Source organism: Mustela erminea, chromosome 12, assembly GCF_009829155.1.
Source record: "Mustela erminea isolate mMusErm1 chromosome 12, mMusErm1.Pri, whole genome shotgun sequence".
Taxonomy (NCBI): Eukaryota; Metazoa; Chordata; class Mammalia; order Carnivora; family Mustelidae; genus Mustela; species Mustela erminea.
In genome coordinates, this window is record NC_045625.1 from 18,970,655 (window position 1) to 18,989,103 (window position 18,449).

At 47.7% G+C, this 18,449-nt stretch overlaps 1 protein-coding gene and 1 long non-coding RNA gene across 2 annotated transcripts; one reads left to right on the plus strand and one right to left on the minus strand.

Moving 5' to 3' along the window:
* The first annotated feature begins 77 nt into the window (after positions 1-77).
* On the plus strand, positions 78-2,915 carry LOC116570460. The gene is made up of 3 exons (XR_004277439.1): positions 78-1,765; positions 1,983-2,075; positions 2,162-2,915. It is a non-coding gene; the product is annotated as an uncharacterized LOC116570460 (long non-coding RNA).
* A 4,632-nt stretch (positions 2,916-7,547) lies between these two features.
* Positions 7,548-15,518, minus strand: ATP6V1G1 (ATPase H+ transporting V1 subunit G1). The gene is made up of 3 exons (XM_032307609.1): positions 15,337-15,518; positions 11,356-11,456; positions 7,548-8,348 (listed from the first exon to the last, which is right to left on the minus strand). Exons 1-3 carry the CDS (start codon positions 15,416-15,418, stop codon positions 8,175-8,177), a joined length of 357 nt encoding a protein of 118 aa, XP_032163500.1. The 5' UTR covers positions 15,419-15,518; the 3' UTR covers positions 7,548-8,174.
* Between the last annotated feature and the right edge of the window lie 2,931 nt (positions 15,519-18,449).

An 18,449-nucleotide genomic window follows, 5' to 3' on the forward strand; every position in this document is an offset into this window, starting at 1 on the left:
CGCCCGCGCCCGCCCCGCCTGCCGCGCTCTCGGGTCCCGCCCCCGGCCGGGCCGCCCCGCGCCGTCACCCCACCGGGAGGGGCCGCCGCCGGGCTGCTGGGGCCCAGAGGGAAACCTGCTCCCTTGCATCAGCCGGGCGCCCGCCGGGAAGCGCCTCCGGGCCCGCCGACCGCGTGCGCGCCTCTCCCGAGCCTCCACACCTGGGGTCTCCCCCCGGTCTAACGCAGGCGGGGCACCTGGCGGATGAGGCGGTCTAGGGACCAGAAACTTCTCGAGGGCTTGCTCTCGAATGAAAAATCCTAAGCGCATCACGATGAAGAGCATCTGCCGGGGGTTCAGGCTGCCTGAGCTCCAAGCCAATTCCGCCCGCTTTCTAGATCCTCCCCGGCCAAGCAGCTCGCCTCGCGATGTCTTCGTGTTGTGGACACAACAGACCATTTCACGGGCCTGTGTAAAGCTCTCATGAGACAGTCTGTATGCAGCGTTCACAGCCCCAGTCACAGGAGAGCTGCTCCCTCGGCGCTGGCTGCCGCCCCCACCTGTACCACTCGGGACTCTGAGAGGTCTGCAGCGAGAGGTGCCCTCCCGCCAGCCGCGCCCCGGGAAAGCACTGACCTTGCGTATTACTCCATAGAGAGTTCCCTGGCATCACCTCGTGACGGAACACTCGGCTCTGCCTCCCTTCTCGGGGGCCCATAAACCTCCAAATATTGTAGGAAGGCTCCCTCTTTCCCGGAGGACACATGGGGGTTCCCGCTGGCTCCCTGGCCTTGCTAGGATGGTCACCACAGGGTTGCGGACTTGTCACAGCCTGCATTTCTACAAGTGGACTTGCTGAGTCAGAATGGGTGAATTTTTAATTTCAACAGATGTTGCCAAATTGCTGGGGGCCTCTGAGGCCACAAGACTTAGTTGGCTGTGGCCCGGCCAGAGGCAGAGGTGAAGTGCTTGGGGCCAGAGAGCAGGGATTGAGGAAGAGCCGCAGATGCTGTGCAGGTGTCCTCAGTCCCCAGGCAAGTGAGGATCCAGTCAGTAGGTGGCTAGAGATGAAGTTCATTCGTTTATTCGGCAACAGAGGACCCTGGGTGTCTGTTCAGTGGCGGGCATTGTACCAGGCAGCAGCGAACACGGTACACAAGATTCCTACTTAGGTGGCCTAATTTCCTAAAACACGATTTGGGGGTATGGGAGTGAAAGCCCGTGGGATATTGGAGCTTTCCTAACTGCTGATGCAACCTTGAAAGGGGTCTTATGACAGGTGTGTGGCCCAGTCAGCACCCACCCAAATCCTGCCTCTCCAGCAAGGCCCACCTCCTCCCCAAGGCCAGATAGCATACTCTTGCCTCTTCTGCCAGGTGACCTTGACTCCGCATTCTCACTGTACGTCACTCTAGCATGAACGCCCATGTGGACCCATCTGTCTCCTGTGCTGGGGAGGCACAGCAGACGTGGGCCTTTGGAACTGGCTTTCCAGGCTCCGGCACTAACTGACACATGAATGTGCACAGGCGGGCTCACCCCTCCCAGCTTTGGTTCCCTCCTTTCTGGAAGGGGAACGGTATCTGCCCAGCTGAGAGATGGTAAGACTTAGAAGATGCAGCGCCTACGGGGAAGGCTTCAGTGGACGTGAGCGGCATCCTTGGCCAGCCAGGCAAAGCGCCTCTCGCCTTTCTGGAACGTCAGCATGCAGTGAGTCCTGGCACCAGGGCACCAGGCAGTAGGGGCCCTACACGAAGAGAGAGAGGTGAAGAAAATCCAGGCAAAGGTGAGTAAAACCCAGTCAAGTTCTCTGGGGAGCAGGCTTCAGTGGCACTGTCCGGACAGATTCACAAGGCTCTATGTGGTGAGCCCAAGCCCGTCCCCACCCCAGTCTACCCTGGACTGTTTACCCGCTCTGCCCCCAACCCCAAAAACCCCTAAGTTCAAAGAACACAGAGCACTTCTCAGTTCCTCCTAAACCCCATGCCCTCTCTCACTTCCAGTTCTCACGGTTGCCATTCCTCTCCATCTGGAAAGTAGCCCCAAACCCCGTTCCACCTCAACACCTGACTGATGGACCCATTCTCAGGTCTCAGGTAAAAGGGCACTTCTGGGAACCCCGTTCCTGTCCGGACCCCAGCCAATCACCCTCCCCCCCACTTTCTCCTTGTTTAACCCACAGACACACCGAGCATGTAATGTGGTCATTGTTCAACGTCCCCTTCCCCAGAAAGAAGAAACCTTTGGTGCCTACGGTCCCAGCTGTCCCCCGGCCCCCTGCCCTCAGGATGTGCCACGGGCATCTGAAATAGTGAATGGAATCATCAGGCCTTCAGCTACAGGTAAATCCAAGTAACCACAAGCTCCAGCCAGAGCCACCATTACTCAGCAGTTGCAACATCTGTTCTGTCGTGTTTGCAAGGGTTACAGATGCAGGTCTGAGGGCTGGCTACCAACTCCCTGCCGCCCTGAAATGAGAAGGAATGCGGCTCTTCCCCACCTGACGGAGTCCTCAGGTGTGGCAGCAGATGGGGCATGGGGGGCCTCAGAACCGCTGGGTGAGTGAGTAAAAAAAAACAAAGCACAGGAATTAGATCTTAGGCTGCATGTTCTAGATTCACCAACTTCCTGACTCTTAGAAACATACCACTTAAGATGTTGCCGTGGCCTGAATAGTTTGAACAACATCACACAGAGATTCAGGTCGGGAAGCCAGGCAGACCCAGGTTCAAATCCAGGCTGTGCCACTAATTGGCTCCGTGACCTTGGGAAAGTGATTTTACCGCTTCGCACCTCAGTTTCCTAATGTGTAAAGGGGAATCATACCTACCTCAGAGAGACGGTGGGAAAATTCAAAGTGTATATAAAATGCCTGGAATGCTTGCTGATATAAAACTGATGTTAGTAAATGCAAACTATTTTTAAAATTATTTCCAAAACCCACCCGACAGAATTTTCACTGGAGAGCGACTCCATTACGTTGACTTGAGATCCTGGCTACCACACTGCGCAGTGAGCTCTCCAGGACGAGATCTACACAATATAGGTCACCAGCACGTGGGTGCTTAGAACTAAACACACAGCTGTCCTTGTCAGAAGGTATGCGGGCAGTAAGACAAGTCATGTGCTGTTGTTGGGAAACTGGGTCGAAAACCAGAAAAAAAAAAAAAATTACTCTGAATTCCTGTCAGGGAGGCCTGGATGTCAGGCATCTGTTTCGACACAGCACAGGAAAGCAAAAGCCATGGATGGGTACAAAGAGAATAAAAGAGGGAGAGCGCGCATCTGGCTGGGAGGGGGTGGGGAACAATTGAAAGTATTTGGTCTTTTAACTAGAGATTTCCACCCTCTGGTCTTTACCTTCGAAAACTGCACAACAGTAGCCAACCCAGTCGTGTACTTGGAACAACCAGCCTGGCTTCGCCCCTAATCTTATCTTCTTCAGCTGCTGCCACATGTTCCAGAATGCTGCCACGCTCTTTCCTTTGTAAGTTACTTTCAAGTAGGAGAAGGGGTGGCTGGGGGCCGGGGGGGGGGGCCGGTGCTGTGTGCCCCTGGCCCTCCAAGCCCACCCATCCCCCTCACTCATCCCCTCTAAACACAGTGAGCTATGGCCTTGAACTGATCTTTGACCTGCCAGCCAGTGTCCTTTTAAGTTTTTCACAAGCCAGAGATGATAGATGTTGACATGATCTGGCAGCTTCCTCTCCCAGAACCACCGGCCAACTCTTTCAGTAAAGACAGCGCCTCTCCTGCTCTTCAGAGCGGCCTCCGGGGGAAGGGGAGTGGGAGGGAGCAAAACTGGAATTGCCTGCCTGAGTGGAAGCTCTTTTGGCAATTTCAGAGCCACTGAAGTGGTAGATCAGTTGAGAGGAAAAAAAACACTCTGAGACCTGCCAGATTGTCCCTGAAGAGGAGGAAAAAACAGGAGAGGTCAAAGATGGAAGAGCAAGCCAGACTCGTCAGAGCAGGTCCTTCTCACCAAGCAGCTTCCATGGACTTCTGGCACCATCAATCTCCTGGCATAGAAGACCAAATGTGCCGAGAATGTCGGCTGTAGCCTTAGGAGCCTAAGGCCTCCAACCACTAGTTCCGGGAAAAGGCTGCGGACAGAGCAGGGAGGGTTTTCCTTTGCAGCCTTCAGGCTGATCTGATTGGACTTGCTGCCCACTCTGCCACTTCCCTGCTTTGTGACCTTGAGCATGATAGAAGCCTCTCTGGGCCTCAGCTTTCCCATGACCGGAAGTGGGATCACACACTTGAACTGCAGGGGTGCTGTATGTTGACCGAAGCGCCTGGAACCTAGGCTCCTTCCCTTGAACATCACAGAGGTTCCACATACGGCCTCTGACAAACAGCATCACCTTTGAGAAACTCAGGGTGTTTTTCCTGCCCATGAAGTGGGAATGGTACATCTTCAGAGAATTTGTAGGTATTACACACAAGGTCTTTCTAGAAGCCATTTTATGCCTTCTACCAAGAATTTAAGTAGGTCTGAGCACTGGCACCGAACAGAACGGCCAGTTTCTGTGCTTGTAATGGGCAGTGCTGAGGGCATCCTGCTCTCTAAACACCAGGTTCACGTGACACGAAATTGCCCGGAGGAGGGGCACCTGACTGACTCGGTCTGTGGAGCACAAACTCTTGATTTCAGAGTCGTGATTTCAAGCCCCACGCTGGGCGGGGAGCCTACTTAAAATAAAATTTAGAAAAAGAAGAAATTGTCCCAAGGAGCAATTACTCTGGGATGTGAGATGTCAAGGGAAAAGGACCACACAGGTGAGGAGCATAAAAGTGGAGCTCTGTCTGCTCAGTGCCGAGCGCAGGCTGGGGTTGGCACAGATGCTCAGCGAGACCGCCAGGCTCAGTCTGGGCCCCAGCACCACTCATCCTTGCAACCTGCCTCACAGCCCACAAAATAAAGTCGCTATGTGGATTAGGTAATACCAGTGCAGTTCTCAGACATCAGCCAGCATGGAGAAAGCTGTTAACAACTGTAGCATTGTTTACTCACTGAATATCCAAATATCCCTGGGCTCTCCCTTCTTAGACCCCTTGCAAGGTTAGGTCGGCTCATGGACCCCTGCTGGTCAACGGGCTGAGAACAAGTGTCACGTGTCATTTCAGGACCGGGGCGTGTAAAAGCTGGTGCTTATTTGCCAACTTCTCCTTCCCCTGCCTCTGCCATCATGGAAACCATGTGCTAAGATGGTAGAGTGGCAAAGTGGAAGTAAACGGAGTCACTGACACCCCCAGAACAGCTGCCCTGCAGTCATCCAACAGTGTAAGAAATAGACCTTTGTATTAACCACTGGGATTTCAGCGTATCCTATAGGGACCAGTAATGGCTAGTAATAGACGTGCAAATCAAGGATGATAAAGAGGGAAAAGGAAAAATTTTATAAAAATCAGAAAATTTTTGCTGAGTACCTGGAGTGTTCCAGGAATCACGGTGGTACTTTAAGAATTACTCTAGGACACGGTTCTTAACTGGGGGGTGGTCTGGGCCCCCAGGGGATACCTGACAACAGAGGTGTTCTTGGTTGTCACAGCTGAAGGGATACTACTGGCAACCAGTGGGTAGAGGCCAGGGACACCACTGAGGGACCCTGGAAATGAAAAGTCAAAAAAAAAACCACCCTCCCATCACAGCCCAGACCTTTCTTCTGAGATTAATGACTAGCACTTATTTCTTCTATCCTCTGTATATTCAAGTACAGGCATGTGAATATCCTTTTTTATGTTCAATGGGAACAAATCACACACCGTTCTACATGTATGTGTATATTAGTTCATTCCACGTCAGAACCACCATCTGCCTTAGTGGCCAAAGAACCAAAGAGATGCTAGTTTCTCATGTTGGGCCACAATGGAAGGCCCTCCCCAAGGGAGATTTTAAAACAACTGTCCTGGCCCCACTCCCAGAGATGGTTTCAACTTGCCTAGCAGGATGCAAACACCCACCATTTTCCCTGAGTTCCACCAAGCTTGAAGGCTAGAACTAGTTCCCTCCATCTGTGCTCCAGCTCCAGCAACCTCCGGACCTCTCCGGGCTCACTCTCCAACCGGAAGACCTTCTCCAGTCTCACTCCCTCTATTCCCTTCTCTACCCTCTCTGAACATGTTCTCACCTCCCTTAAACCACCTCCGCCATCCACCACTACTGCCCCTCCTCGCCCTGCCCTTCACGGCCAAGTCTTTCCACTCACCTGACATTCCATTCACTCTTCAGACCATTTAAGTTCCTCTCTCCCAAACCACCAAGCTCTCTTCAGATCCTACCTCTCAACTGACCCTGGACCACACTCCTAAAGGACTTATGTTGCTTCTTCAACTTTACCAACGTTCAGCTGGTCGGCTGGAAGTGAAAAGTCAGGCAGAAAGGTAGGTTAAGTAGAACGCTATGAACCCAGGATGAAAATACTGGTGGCAAACAGGTTAATACTGCATCTGGACTGGTGAATGCAGGTGTTGCTCCTTCCTGCTCCTCCAGTTTGGGAAATCCGAATTTGCAGCAGGCAGAGGTGGACTTTGCGGCACTCAGCAACACCAGGAGTCAAGTCCCAACCAACCCAGGTACCACGTGGATGACATTAAGATGGAGATGTTTACTAGATATCCAAACCAAAATAGCAAAGACGCAACTGACAGCTCGAGCTCAGGGGAGAGAAGCTGAATATAAACTCGAGTCTTCAACAGAGATGGTGTTTAAATCCATGAAGAGAAGGTGGGTTTCAACAAGGGAACGAGCACAGAGAAGTTCAAGAACAAAGCCCTGGGAAAAGAGAACTAAAGCAAGAGAACTAAAGCTACGGAAGTGCCTCAAGAAGAACTGATCGACCCTGTCAAACAGGACTGAAAGTCAAGGGGGAGGAAGACTGTACTTCTCAATGCAGTCATCACTGCTGACCTTGACACTCACTTTCAGCAGCATGGCAAGCCTGACTAGAGTGTTTTCACAGTCAAAACTGGAAAAGCTCACACAGAACTCTTTTGAGGAATCCCACTATAAAAAGGAACAGTAACTAGAGACAGACACAGCCTAAAATCAACCCATGCTGAGTCTCATAAAATGTGATTTCTTTAAAGGGCATCTAATGCTCTCGTCCTTTCTCAGAACGAGCAAGGAAATCCCAGGTTCTCTTCCAACTGTTCGTATCTACTAGAAATTATTTTGCATCTAAAGACTTTTTAGGCTAACGGAGAGTCACAGAGCATTTAACTCTTAAAAGCTAGTGTGAAGTCCTATAGGTATTACAAATATCATGTAGCCCACCAGGGAAGACATATGCTTGGTAACTTGCCCAAGGCTATCCCAGTCCAGGGTGCTCTAGAGAAAAGGCAAACTGCAGGCTTACTACTCATCGGATGCTGTTTTTTGAACCGATTGCTGGGTGAAATCACAAGTGACTTCCTTCCTGCTTAGATACATACCACAAATATCTTGCGTATGCGTGCAAATGTGTATGCGCTACATGTGCTAATTTAATTTCCTAAGAAGTTCTGCAGAACACCTGGGTCAAAGTGCAGTCTGCATTACCAAAAAGAATGAACCAGAGCGGAGGAAATGCATGACAATGTCTTTACTTTTAAATGATTATCAGTACACCAAGTAATAACATGTAACAAGTTCTTGAATTCTATCATCTAATAATTTTGATTAAGAGAAACTAAAAGCAGCCTGAACAATATATCCTAGTATTCATTGTTCTACCCTTAGCCAGAAAGGACTATTTTAAGGCTGGCTGCTGCTTCACACAAGTTACAAGTAACTATTTACTACTTTTTCATAGATAAAGCCCCTGACCTTCAAGAAAGCTTTAGGGAAAAAAAAATTTAATCCCTTTCTTTCTTTAAAAAAAAAAAAAAAAAAATTTTTTTTTCTACATCTAAGAAAGAAAAGTACTGATATATATGTTGCTTGAGCTAAAAGGCATAGGAAAACAAACCACGTATACACATTAAATTTCTAAGAAATATGAGGTAAAAGGAGAAAATCTTTGGATAAGCTCTACGTTTGTACAAAGAAGCTAGATTTGCTATTCTCCAAAAAGTGAAGGGACCTACAACATAATATACAGAAATAATTTAATGCCTTTTCCCAAGGATGTAGTTACTCAAGCTTTGCTGAAGCTTCGTTTTCCATGAAGGTATCTAACATGCCAATCTGCACGCAGAGCTGCTCCTTCCTCCCCTTATCCATTTATGCGGTAGTTTTCATGGATTTCCGGCCGGATGTCACAGACAAAAGCCAGGAGGTTATCCAGGACTTCATCCCTGTTCTGCTGGAAGTAGGTCTGCAGGATGGTCATCTTCTCCTGGGTCTCCTTCTCCACTTCAGTGCTGCAGCTGCCGTGGGATCCCAGAGCCTGGAGTTGGGGGGGGGGGGGGGGGCGTAAGGACACACAGGGAAGGTCAGGTCGGCGCTCGGGCTGGCGCCTCCTCCTTAGTTCTGGAGAAACCAAGTCTCAGCAGGGGATACAAATAATCAGCAGTGGGCCATGTAACCTCGTGATTGACGAGCACGTGGGGAAGGTGGTGTTCCTGGTTAATGGAAACAAAAACTGAGGCAATCACTTTGGTGGCCAACCTTCAACCATCTATCAAAAGGTAAACTGCACAGCATTTCCATGGCTCAGAAATTACCCTGGAGAGCAATATATTCACATGCTCCAGAGTCTAACGTACAGTCCTAACCAAGACTAGAATAAACCCAAAGATCCCATACCTGAGGACATAACAAATTATGGTGCATCTCTACCAGAGAACGTCCTCGGCTATAAAGAAAGATAAAGTAGACATGTGCAGCAAAATGGAATGAACTGTAAAATACGCAGTTTAAGGAGGAAAAAAAGCAAGATACAAAATGGTGTCAGTGTGGTTAGTAAATGTGTTTCCTTGTGTGGTTTTAAAAGGGGAGATAAATCATGGTATATTAAAAAAATAAGAAAGAAAACCGCTTAAAAATAAAAAAAATAAAAATAAAATAAAATAAAATAAAACACAAGAGAATGCAGTTTTGGAGGAACAGGTTCTGCATAACTGGTTCATGTTCCAGCTCTGACATTCAGCAGCAGGTTCCCCAGTATTATCAATACATGACACCTATTCTTTCAAATATAAATATTCTAGCAGAATATGCTAGAAACTATTAATAGTGATGGTTTCTGAGGAAAACTGAAGGTCTGGGTGGGAGGGAGACTATCTTCATTGTCATCCTGTTTTACTGCTTCAATTTTTAATCATGTCTTACTCTTTCAATCTCCATTCACAATTTAAGACACACTTTAACACACAGTGATGGATAAATTTTCTTTTATCCTGGGTCTTCATGGTATGGCTGGCTTTCTGTCAAGTATAGGCCTACTTTGTTAAAATGAGAGCTATCAGATTCTTCTTCTTACTAAAAGCCTTTATTAACAGGTCAATAACAGAAGGAGAAAGCCATAAAAAATACTTTTCTTGGAGGCCCCAGGAAAGGCAGACCCTGTTGGAACTTACCGGACCAGAGAAGGCAACCCAACCAGAGGCAGAATGGAGGTCAGGGCCCTGTCCAGGGAGCAGCTGACCCAGGGTGCTGAAAGAGGGGACGGCTCGGACCTCAGGGAGGGACTGCGCAAATGCTGAGGCCACACAGGGAGTGATGGGGTGAGGGGTTCCCACAGGAAGCCCAGAGCACCGTGTTCCCCTGCATAGGCAGACAGGCCTCCACGCAACTTACACACAGAGCAGAAGGAGGGGTCCCCCGGAAGGAATGGGGGTGGGGAGAGTTCATCCCGGAGCTTGAGAAAATAGCTTAAGGAAGTCTCCCTATCAGGTTCTTGAAGACAAACTTTTTTGTGTCTGACCACTTCTATCTTCTAACTTGCTCCTGCCTCTTTCCGTGTGCATTAACTCTAGCCCTCCCTAGCTGTACACACATGACAGCGCACAAGGGGAAAGCCTTCTCTCGCATGTCACCTAGTCCTCCATAACCTGCACCGAGGCCATCACTCCCCTTCTCACAGATGAGGAAACCAAGGCTCAAAGAGCTCAAAGTGAACATGTAAAGACTCTAACCTGCGTTTCCTGAATCCACACTTGGGACTCTTCGCTTTTTACTGTAACTATTCATACTGGCAGAATAGAGAATTAGCTCAGTTGCTAATTAGCTCAGTTGCTAATTCTTATTTTTAAAGGTCCATAACCCTACTGGGGTGGGGGTAGGGAAAGGGGGACATGATCTCTGTTCTGTGACTATAATCCACAAGCCAGGCCTCAGTCAGCTGTGTCCAAGCTGAAGGGGTTACACTGAACACCGCTAGGAAACCTCAGAGCTAATGCCTGCCCCACAGCATTGCTCCTGTCTCTATGAGCAACAACGGCATCGACGTACAAATAAGCCGAGGCAGGTCCCTAACATGAGGACTGCTGCAATGTTTTGTCGACAGTCTGACCACTGACAGCACCAATCTGCCTCAGTTCAAGAGTCAGGGACACTTCAAGTTTGAATAGCACTGGGGCAGTCCAAAGATGGAGGACACTTTTGCTACTTACTGCAACAAGGGAGGCATGTGCCTTTCATCACTGGACTTGGGCATGGGATGGTGTGTGTCTGAAACCAGTGAAGGTCACAAGGTAGAACTTGAGAATGAAGCCCACAAAGACAAGGGCAGAGCTGAGAGATGGAAATAATGTCCTGAGAGCATTACTGAAGCTCCTGGATCAAAACAGAGTTAGCCTTTCACCTGGCTCTTTAATTACACAAGCCAATAAATTCCATTTTGTGTAAACTAGTTTGAATTGTTTCCTGCCACCTGTATCCAAGAGTCCTGATAGAGTTTCTTTCCTCTGTGAAACCCTTCTCCAGCCTTTCCCCTTTCCAGAATTCTCCCTGCTTCGTGATCTGTTGTTGTACTACTATTGCATGCCATCTTCTGCTTCGTAGCCCAGCCCACACTCTTGCTAAGTGTCTCTACCACACTGGAGTGGGCTCCAGCTAATGGACATTATGACTGCCACAGCCCCTCTCACAACTGTAGGTCTGCATGACTCGCACTTTATTACTGTCTCCCTGACCATGAGACTGTAAGCTAAGCTCCATGAGGCGGGGACCGTGTCTATTTCTGTTCACAGCTGGTTCCCTAATATCGGGCACAGGTTAACATGTTCAACAGGTATTTGTGAAATGATCTGAGTAAGTGAAGACTAGGATTCAAAGTTAGTTAAAAACTGATCACCTAGTGACTCAGCCTGGACATTTAATAGTCAAAATTTCAATTTTCAACCAGAATCACAATCTCCCAGCTCTGACGCATATTTTGAGAACCTGGGGAAAAGGGGAGAAGAGGAAAGCCTCAAGACACGAAAGCAGTAATGAATATAAACCAGGCCCACCGCAGCTTCCTTGGCCTTGAACTCCTTCTCTCTTTGCAGGCGGTATTGTTCAATTTCAGCCTGAGCTTCTTCTTTGGCCTGCTTCAGCCTCCGGTTCTTTCCTGTTTTCAAAGGAAAAATCTACATCAAGAAGTGGTTAAAAGACAAGGAGAAGAGGAAGCAGAGACTAAGATGGTAAATTCTAACAGTAAACAAGGAAAAACTTTTATTAAAGGTACAGTCCCAAGAGACATGCATAGAAGAGGGAATTCAGAGATAACTCAAGAGTATAGGTTCCTGCCCTCTCCAGGCTGTACTTGTGATTAGGTAAAAAGGACCATCTTCCGTAACTACAGACTATAAATGATGGGGAAAAAATCTGCAGTGTGTCAGAATATTCTCTCAATCTCCACTACTCAAAACCAAGACAAAATGGGGGATTTAGCCATCTGGGGAACTCCTCCTCTTCCCAAGAAGTAAACACCTAAGGATCCCACTGATTACAACTGGCGCTCTCCTTAGAAGCTGAGCAAGGAGACTGATATGCTCCCAAGGGACATCAACCTAAAATGTAACTAATGAAACAGATGATGTAATATTGGAAAGGAAAAACCATGCCTGTGTGCAAGGAAATAAGTAAGGAAAGTAGTTCTGGGAAGGAATCTGGAATGGGGGACCCTGGACGGTTAAGACAAGCATCTAAGTGAGGAAATACAGGTACTCTGATTTCTTGAAGAGAATAAACATACAGCTTGAAAAATTCTCTAGATGCCATCAGAGCCTGTATGAAAACAGACCACAAGGCCAAACAGCATAGAGTCTTTGCTTTGCATCTTTGCTCACTGGATCAAACTTCTCTGATACCCAAATGGAGAGGGGGAGAAGAGTCTTAGATGATCAACCTGGGCATTTACTTAATTTAGAACATAAACCATCCTGTATCTAAGAGTAAGCTTTATTAGATATCATTGTATATCAGTTTCTCAAATCCCACTCAAACCATGTGGGCAAATGAAACTAAATTTTACCTCCCACCTCCTAATGAAGAACAGGATGTATAATGACTCCACAACATCAACACACCATGACATTTCTGGTAAAAACAATCAACAGATGTCTCTGAGCACCCAGAGACTGCTTCTGCAACTGTATTTTACTCCAGTCTTATTTAGGGCCTACTGCTATCCACGTGAGACTATTTCTACCCCTCTTCTCCACATGCCATCCTCATCAGCTACATTCAATGCCATTATTACAAAGCCAAAGATCTTTTCCAATCTACAAATAACATTTATGGTTCAAACATTAGGCTAGCTCCACATAACTTCACAAAACCACTGTCCTCGTCACTCCCAATCCCCACAGCTCTCTGAATTAAGATAAAACCATTCTCTGCCCGTCAGGTAACTTCAAAGTTCAATTCTGACAGGCTTCTTTGAAAACCAAAAATAAATATTCAAACAGGAAATTACGTTTCTAAGTTCATTTTTCAGGGAGCCAATTTTTTTTTTTAAAGATTTTATTTATTTATTTGACAGAGAGAGATCACAAGTAGGCAGAGAGGCAGGCAGAGAGAGAGGAGGAAGCAGGCTCCCTGCTGAGCAGAGAGCCCGATGCGGGACTCGATCCCAGGACCCTGAGATCATGACCTGAGCCAAAGGCAGCGGCTTAACCCACTGAGCCACCCAGGCGCCCCCTACCAATTTTTTTTTTTAAGATTTTTTATTTATTTATTTGACAGAGATCACAAGTAGGCAGAGAGGCAGGCAGAGAGAGAGGAAGGGAAGCAGGCTCCCTGCTGAGCAGAGAGCCCGATGCGGGGCTTGATTCCAGGACCCTGGGATCATGATCTGAGCCGAAGGCAGAGGCTTTAACCCACTGAGCCACCCAGGTGCCCCCCAATATTTTGTTTTATTCCAATAAAATAAACTGTAACACAATTCAGTTTTGTGGTCCAAAGCAACGATTTCACAAAAAATGTAGGCTGGACCATTCTGTCACATCAATTCCTAAATGGACAAGTTAACTCTAACTACAGATCAAGAAAGGCAGTGATTCTTTTCAAACTGTAGTTCTTGTCAATACTTCCGTTCCTAATTACTGCAAATTCTGTTATGTACACTAGCTATAAACTCACTCCTTTAAAACAGATTCATTCAGTAAATACCTAATAGCTATCGGAGATATACAAGATCCTGCACCAAGCTTGATGAGAGAGAAAAATGTAAAAGGTGATCCCCACCTCCAAGACACTCAGAATTATTCTTACCATACTCCAAGTGTTTGTTCCTGCACCTCCCCCAAATTATCTCACATGCTCCTCAACAGACACAACTTCTGTTACTAATAAGTCATCACGGGACAAACGCTAAGTCATTCTGGAAATACTTTATAAAGAGCATGATGAGAAACAGTCTATGAAGAACAGAGAACTTTCCAGTTACCAAAGCAAGAGTAAAAGGCTCGTTCCCATCTCCGGTTCCCTCAATGAAAGCTTTTCCTGTGAAACACAGAGTATCACACAACCCCTCATCCAGAAATTACAAGAAATGCTTGAAATCTGCTTGGGTGTGGAATAAAAAAGTCTTTTAACAGGAGAAAGACCGAGACCGAGGAATTACTAAGAGTAACAGTTCTTGCTATTTTATCCTTGCATGGAAAACGAAGCCTCTAGGCTACTATGCTGCTTCCCAGGATATGGTCAAATGCTTTCTCTAAGCCTCAATTCACCCATCTGTATAAAAGGGATAAAAATACCTATCCCGCCAGATGGGAAAATGAATACATACAGTTGAATTTGCACATAGTCCCTCCAATCCAGGAGCTTAGTCTAGTGACTGAGCAACATAAAAAAACAAGTTATTGCACAGCGATGACAAAATAAGGTCTTAGGAAGGAATCGTGGACTAGCCCGAGAGGAGAAGGACAAAGCAGGGAAGGCTTCCTGGAAGAACCGCTGCCTACATTTTGAGATCTGAAGGACAAGTTAAGTGTTAGATAAAAGAGAGTAGAAACTAGAAAAGAGCATTTCCAAACAGAGAAAAGAGCTGTGCAAAGGCTGGCAGGTCACACAGGCATCACAGCGGTTCCGGATGCCTGGAGGAGAGAACCTAAAAATGAAATAAGGGAAGAAAGCTAGACCCAGGTCCAAAAAACGCGGCCTACACCCTCTGAAGGAATCTGAGCTTTATTCTTCGGCACATGTTTGCTGACTGTGATGTGCATCCCAGGGAGGGCTCCGACTGCAGTGAGGAAAATGGACTTGAAGGAGGTGGCCTTCTCCCACGCACCAGTCTAGATCAGAACCACCTGTGAAGTTCTTGAGCAACCTTACATTTCTCAACTCTAGCCTTCGTGTCACCTGCTACTAACCCACCCACTTATCTGCTTCCTTCTCTGGGACTCTGAATACCGTGTTGATGGAGACACTAGAGCACCGCGCCAAGGCGTCTGGCACATATTAACCACATTAAAAAAAAAAAAAGTTTTTTAAAGAAATTAACACACCAGGCTGGTACCAGAGCCTCAGAAATTCTAATGTCCCGGCCTAAGATGCTAGCCGTAGGGAGGGGGAAAAGCGAACAGCCATAATAAACATCTAGGCGACTGACTAAACGTGGCGAAGAGGAAGAGACGTGGCAAGAGGGCTGTTTCCAGCCTGAGCAAGAGCATGGACGGCAGCTCTGCACACTGAGACAGAGCAACACAAAGGAGCAAGTGACGGGCAAAGACGAAGCGTTCCCTTTGAACACCCCATCCCACACCCCTCCCAGATCCCAAGAAGGTCAACCTACTATTGTTTCTTCGTCCTATCCACTACCCCACATCACAGCTTCCAGTCGGCCTACAAGCCTTCCGGAGTCTCACGTCCAGACAGCTTCGAGACTCACAAGCTTCCGCGACGGTCACCACCCCTCCACGCCTCAGTTTTGGGGCCTCATCCACGATCTCTGCACCCACGCCACGCCTGGCCGCCCCGCCCCACCCCGCCCCGTAACTCACGCTTGCGGGCCTCCGACACCTTCTCGGCAGCTCGCTTCTCGGCCTGCAGCAGCTGCTGGATCCCCTGCGACTGGCTGGCCATGGCGGTGGCGACTCTAAGGCCGAGGGAAGCGGCCTAAATCGGTTCGAGCGGGTCCCTCGGGTCAGCTGACCCAGCCGCCTAAGATCTGCGCCTGCGCTCTGCGCCAGCGCCCCGCCCACCACCACGTGACGACCGCAGCGCCGCGTCAGCTGATTGCACTCGGCGTCTAGTGACTGGAGAGAGAAGGGGTGGGGCGGGGAAGGAAAGACAGAGCGTCGCGGCTGCGCCTGCGCAGGATATGTCTTCTGCCTTTCACCCCTCCCCCACTCGGCCTCGTCCTGCTCCAACGTGTGGCTGTTCCTTTCCTGGTTCAGTTGGGGCGCGACGTCGTTATTGCTGTAATCCCTCACTTTGCAAAATGCCCGCATTAAGGTCGGGAGAGAAGGAGTCAGGCCAAAACACAAATAGCTTCCCGTTTTGCACCCTGCTTCACCCTCTCCCCCTTTCTGGAAGGTTCCTTGGCACTTGAATACATTAGGAGGCATATTAAGAAAAGTTTTACCAGGCTCCGGGCATAGAGCGTGGATTGGGAATAGGGTACTTGGGGACAGATCTAACATTAATATGCTGTGTGATTTGGGGGAGGATGCTTTCCTTTGCTGTATCCCAGTTTAGGGAGAGCTGGACTATTTTCCATAAATATTTAATGAATGCCTGCTGTGATCCTAGACCACTGTTGGTACTTAGGAAATAGCAGAGAGCAAGATAAAATCTCTGGTAGAGTGCAGGGTTGATGGAGAGAGGAAAAAAAGCGCAAACTGATAAAATCATGAAGGAAAACCAGAGCACTTTAAGAAAGAGGGGGATGTGGAGGTGGCCGTGAGGGCTTTTCCAGGGAAGTGGCATTTAAAATAAGATCAAAGGAGGGGCGCCTGGGTGGCTCAGTGGGTTAAAGCCTCGGCCTTCAGCTCAGGTCATGATCCCAGGGTCCTGGAATCGAGCCCCACATCTGGCTCTCTGCTCAACGGGGAGCCTGCTTCCTCCTCTCTCTCTCTCTCTCTGCCTGCTTGTGATCTGTGTCAAATAAATAAAATCTTTACAAAAATGATCACGGGGCGCCTGGGTGGCTCAGTGGATTAAGCCGCTGCCTTCAGCTCAGGTCATGATGTCAGTGTCCTGGGATTGAGCCCCGCATCGGGCTTTTTGCTCAGCGGGAGCCTGCTTCTCTCTCTCTCTCTGCCTGACTCTCCGCCTACTTGTGATTTCTCTCTCTGTCAAATAAATAAATAAAATCTTTAAAAAAAAAAAAAAAAGATCAAAAGAGTAAAAAGGTAGCCAGGAAAAGATAGTGGGGATTAGTGTTAGAGAAAGATAAGGTTGATTAGTGGGAAAGGACCAGCATGTGTGGATTTAGGGGAAGCAATTTGGCACAGAGATATCCTCTAGCACAGATAGGTAGATAAGAAGCCAATAGTTGAGTTTACACAATATGACGGATTCTGCCTGAAGACTTGATTTGCTCCTGACAGCAACTCTAAGGTAGTATTATTAACTACTTTCTATATTAACCAAACTGAAGCTCAGGCGGGTTAAGTTAACTTGCCCAAAGTCACTCCCCTATTAACTGTCAGATGGGGTATTTGAATGGACCCAGGCTTGCAGAGTGGAACATATAATCCACTGTGCTCTTCTGCAAGAGTCTGGTGGGTTGTGGGAAGAACAGGATGGTCTCCTGGAGTCCGCCAAGCAATGGGAACAAAGGAATGCCAGAACTTTTCCATAGAAGCATCTTCGCACTGGAGGAGGAGCTGGGTTCAGGGCTCAGGACATTTTCCTTTGATGGAAGTTAGAGCTGAAGGCTGGAAAGAAGGCTAAAATCCAGAACACCTGTTCTTTCCTGATAGAAGAAGCAGTGCTTGACTGGTCTCTGGAACTTTAAGCTCAGCCAAGGATTCCCGGGGAAGATTTGTCATTTTCAGTGTTCTGTGAAAACATAATTCATCCAAGCGATCCACAGAGGACAACACATACTTCTAAGAGTGGCAAAAGGATTAAGAGATGATGGAAGCCCAAAAGTGGAAATAACCCAAATGCTTACCAGCCAATGAGTAGATAAACAAAATGTGGCATATCCGCAAGATGAGATACTATTTGATCAGGAACAGAAGTACTGATACTTGTAGCAATACGGATGGACCTTGGTAACATTGTGCTAAGTGAAAGAATGCAGGCACAAAGACCACATGTTGTGTAGTTCCACTGATGTGAAACGTTCAGAATAGGCAAATGTATGGGGACAGAAAGCAGGTTAGTGGCTAGACAGGAGCTGGGGGAGAGGGAAGGAGGAGTGAAGGCTAACTGATATGGGGTTCCTTTTGGGATCGTGAAACTGTAACAGAATGAGGTAGCAGTGACAGTTGCACATCTTGTGAATGAATATACTTAAAATACCAAATTTCTGATGGCACAGTATGTGAATTATGTCACAATAAAACTATTAGGAAAAGAGAGAGAGAGAGATGGGGGGAATGGATGTGAAGCCCTTGCAGGTTTCTCCTCTGTTGTAAATGTCAGGAAATGAAAGCTGTTGTTTTTATCTGGCTGGGGGGTATTGTTTGATTTACAAATCTGGTCCTCCATTTAGCAAAAGCCTTCAGTTGTGTTTGAAAAGCCATACATCTGAATGGGCAAAAGCCTTTAGGGTTCTGCTAACAGCCAGCTTCCTGAAAGCATGGAAATATCTACACATTCCAGATTTTTTTCTCTTCTCTTTTTTTTTTAAATTTCTTTGCTTGCAACATTTCAAGTTCGTTGTATAAAGAGAGCAATACTAGACAATCCATCTTCTGAAATTTTCAGACTGCTTTGTATTTTCTGGTTATCTGAGTGGGTGTTAGTTGTCAGGACTTGGGCACTCCGGGGAGATGTCCCAAAATAACCAGGAAATGAGGGTGAAGCAATTGCTTTCCAAGGGAAGCCTTGAAGTCTTGAGCTTGCATTCCAGAGGAAAAATTCACAAGGTCATCTGAAGGATCCCCAGCGGATCCCAGACTTTGTACCCCAGATGAGTGAAAGTATTAGCACATCTAAG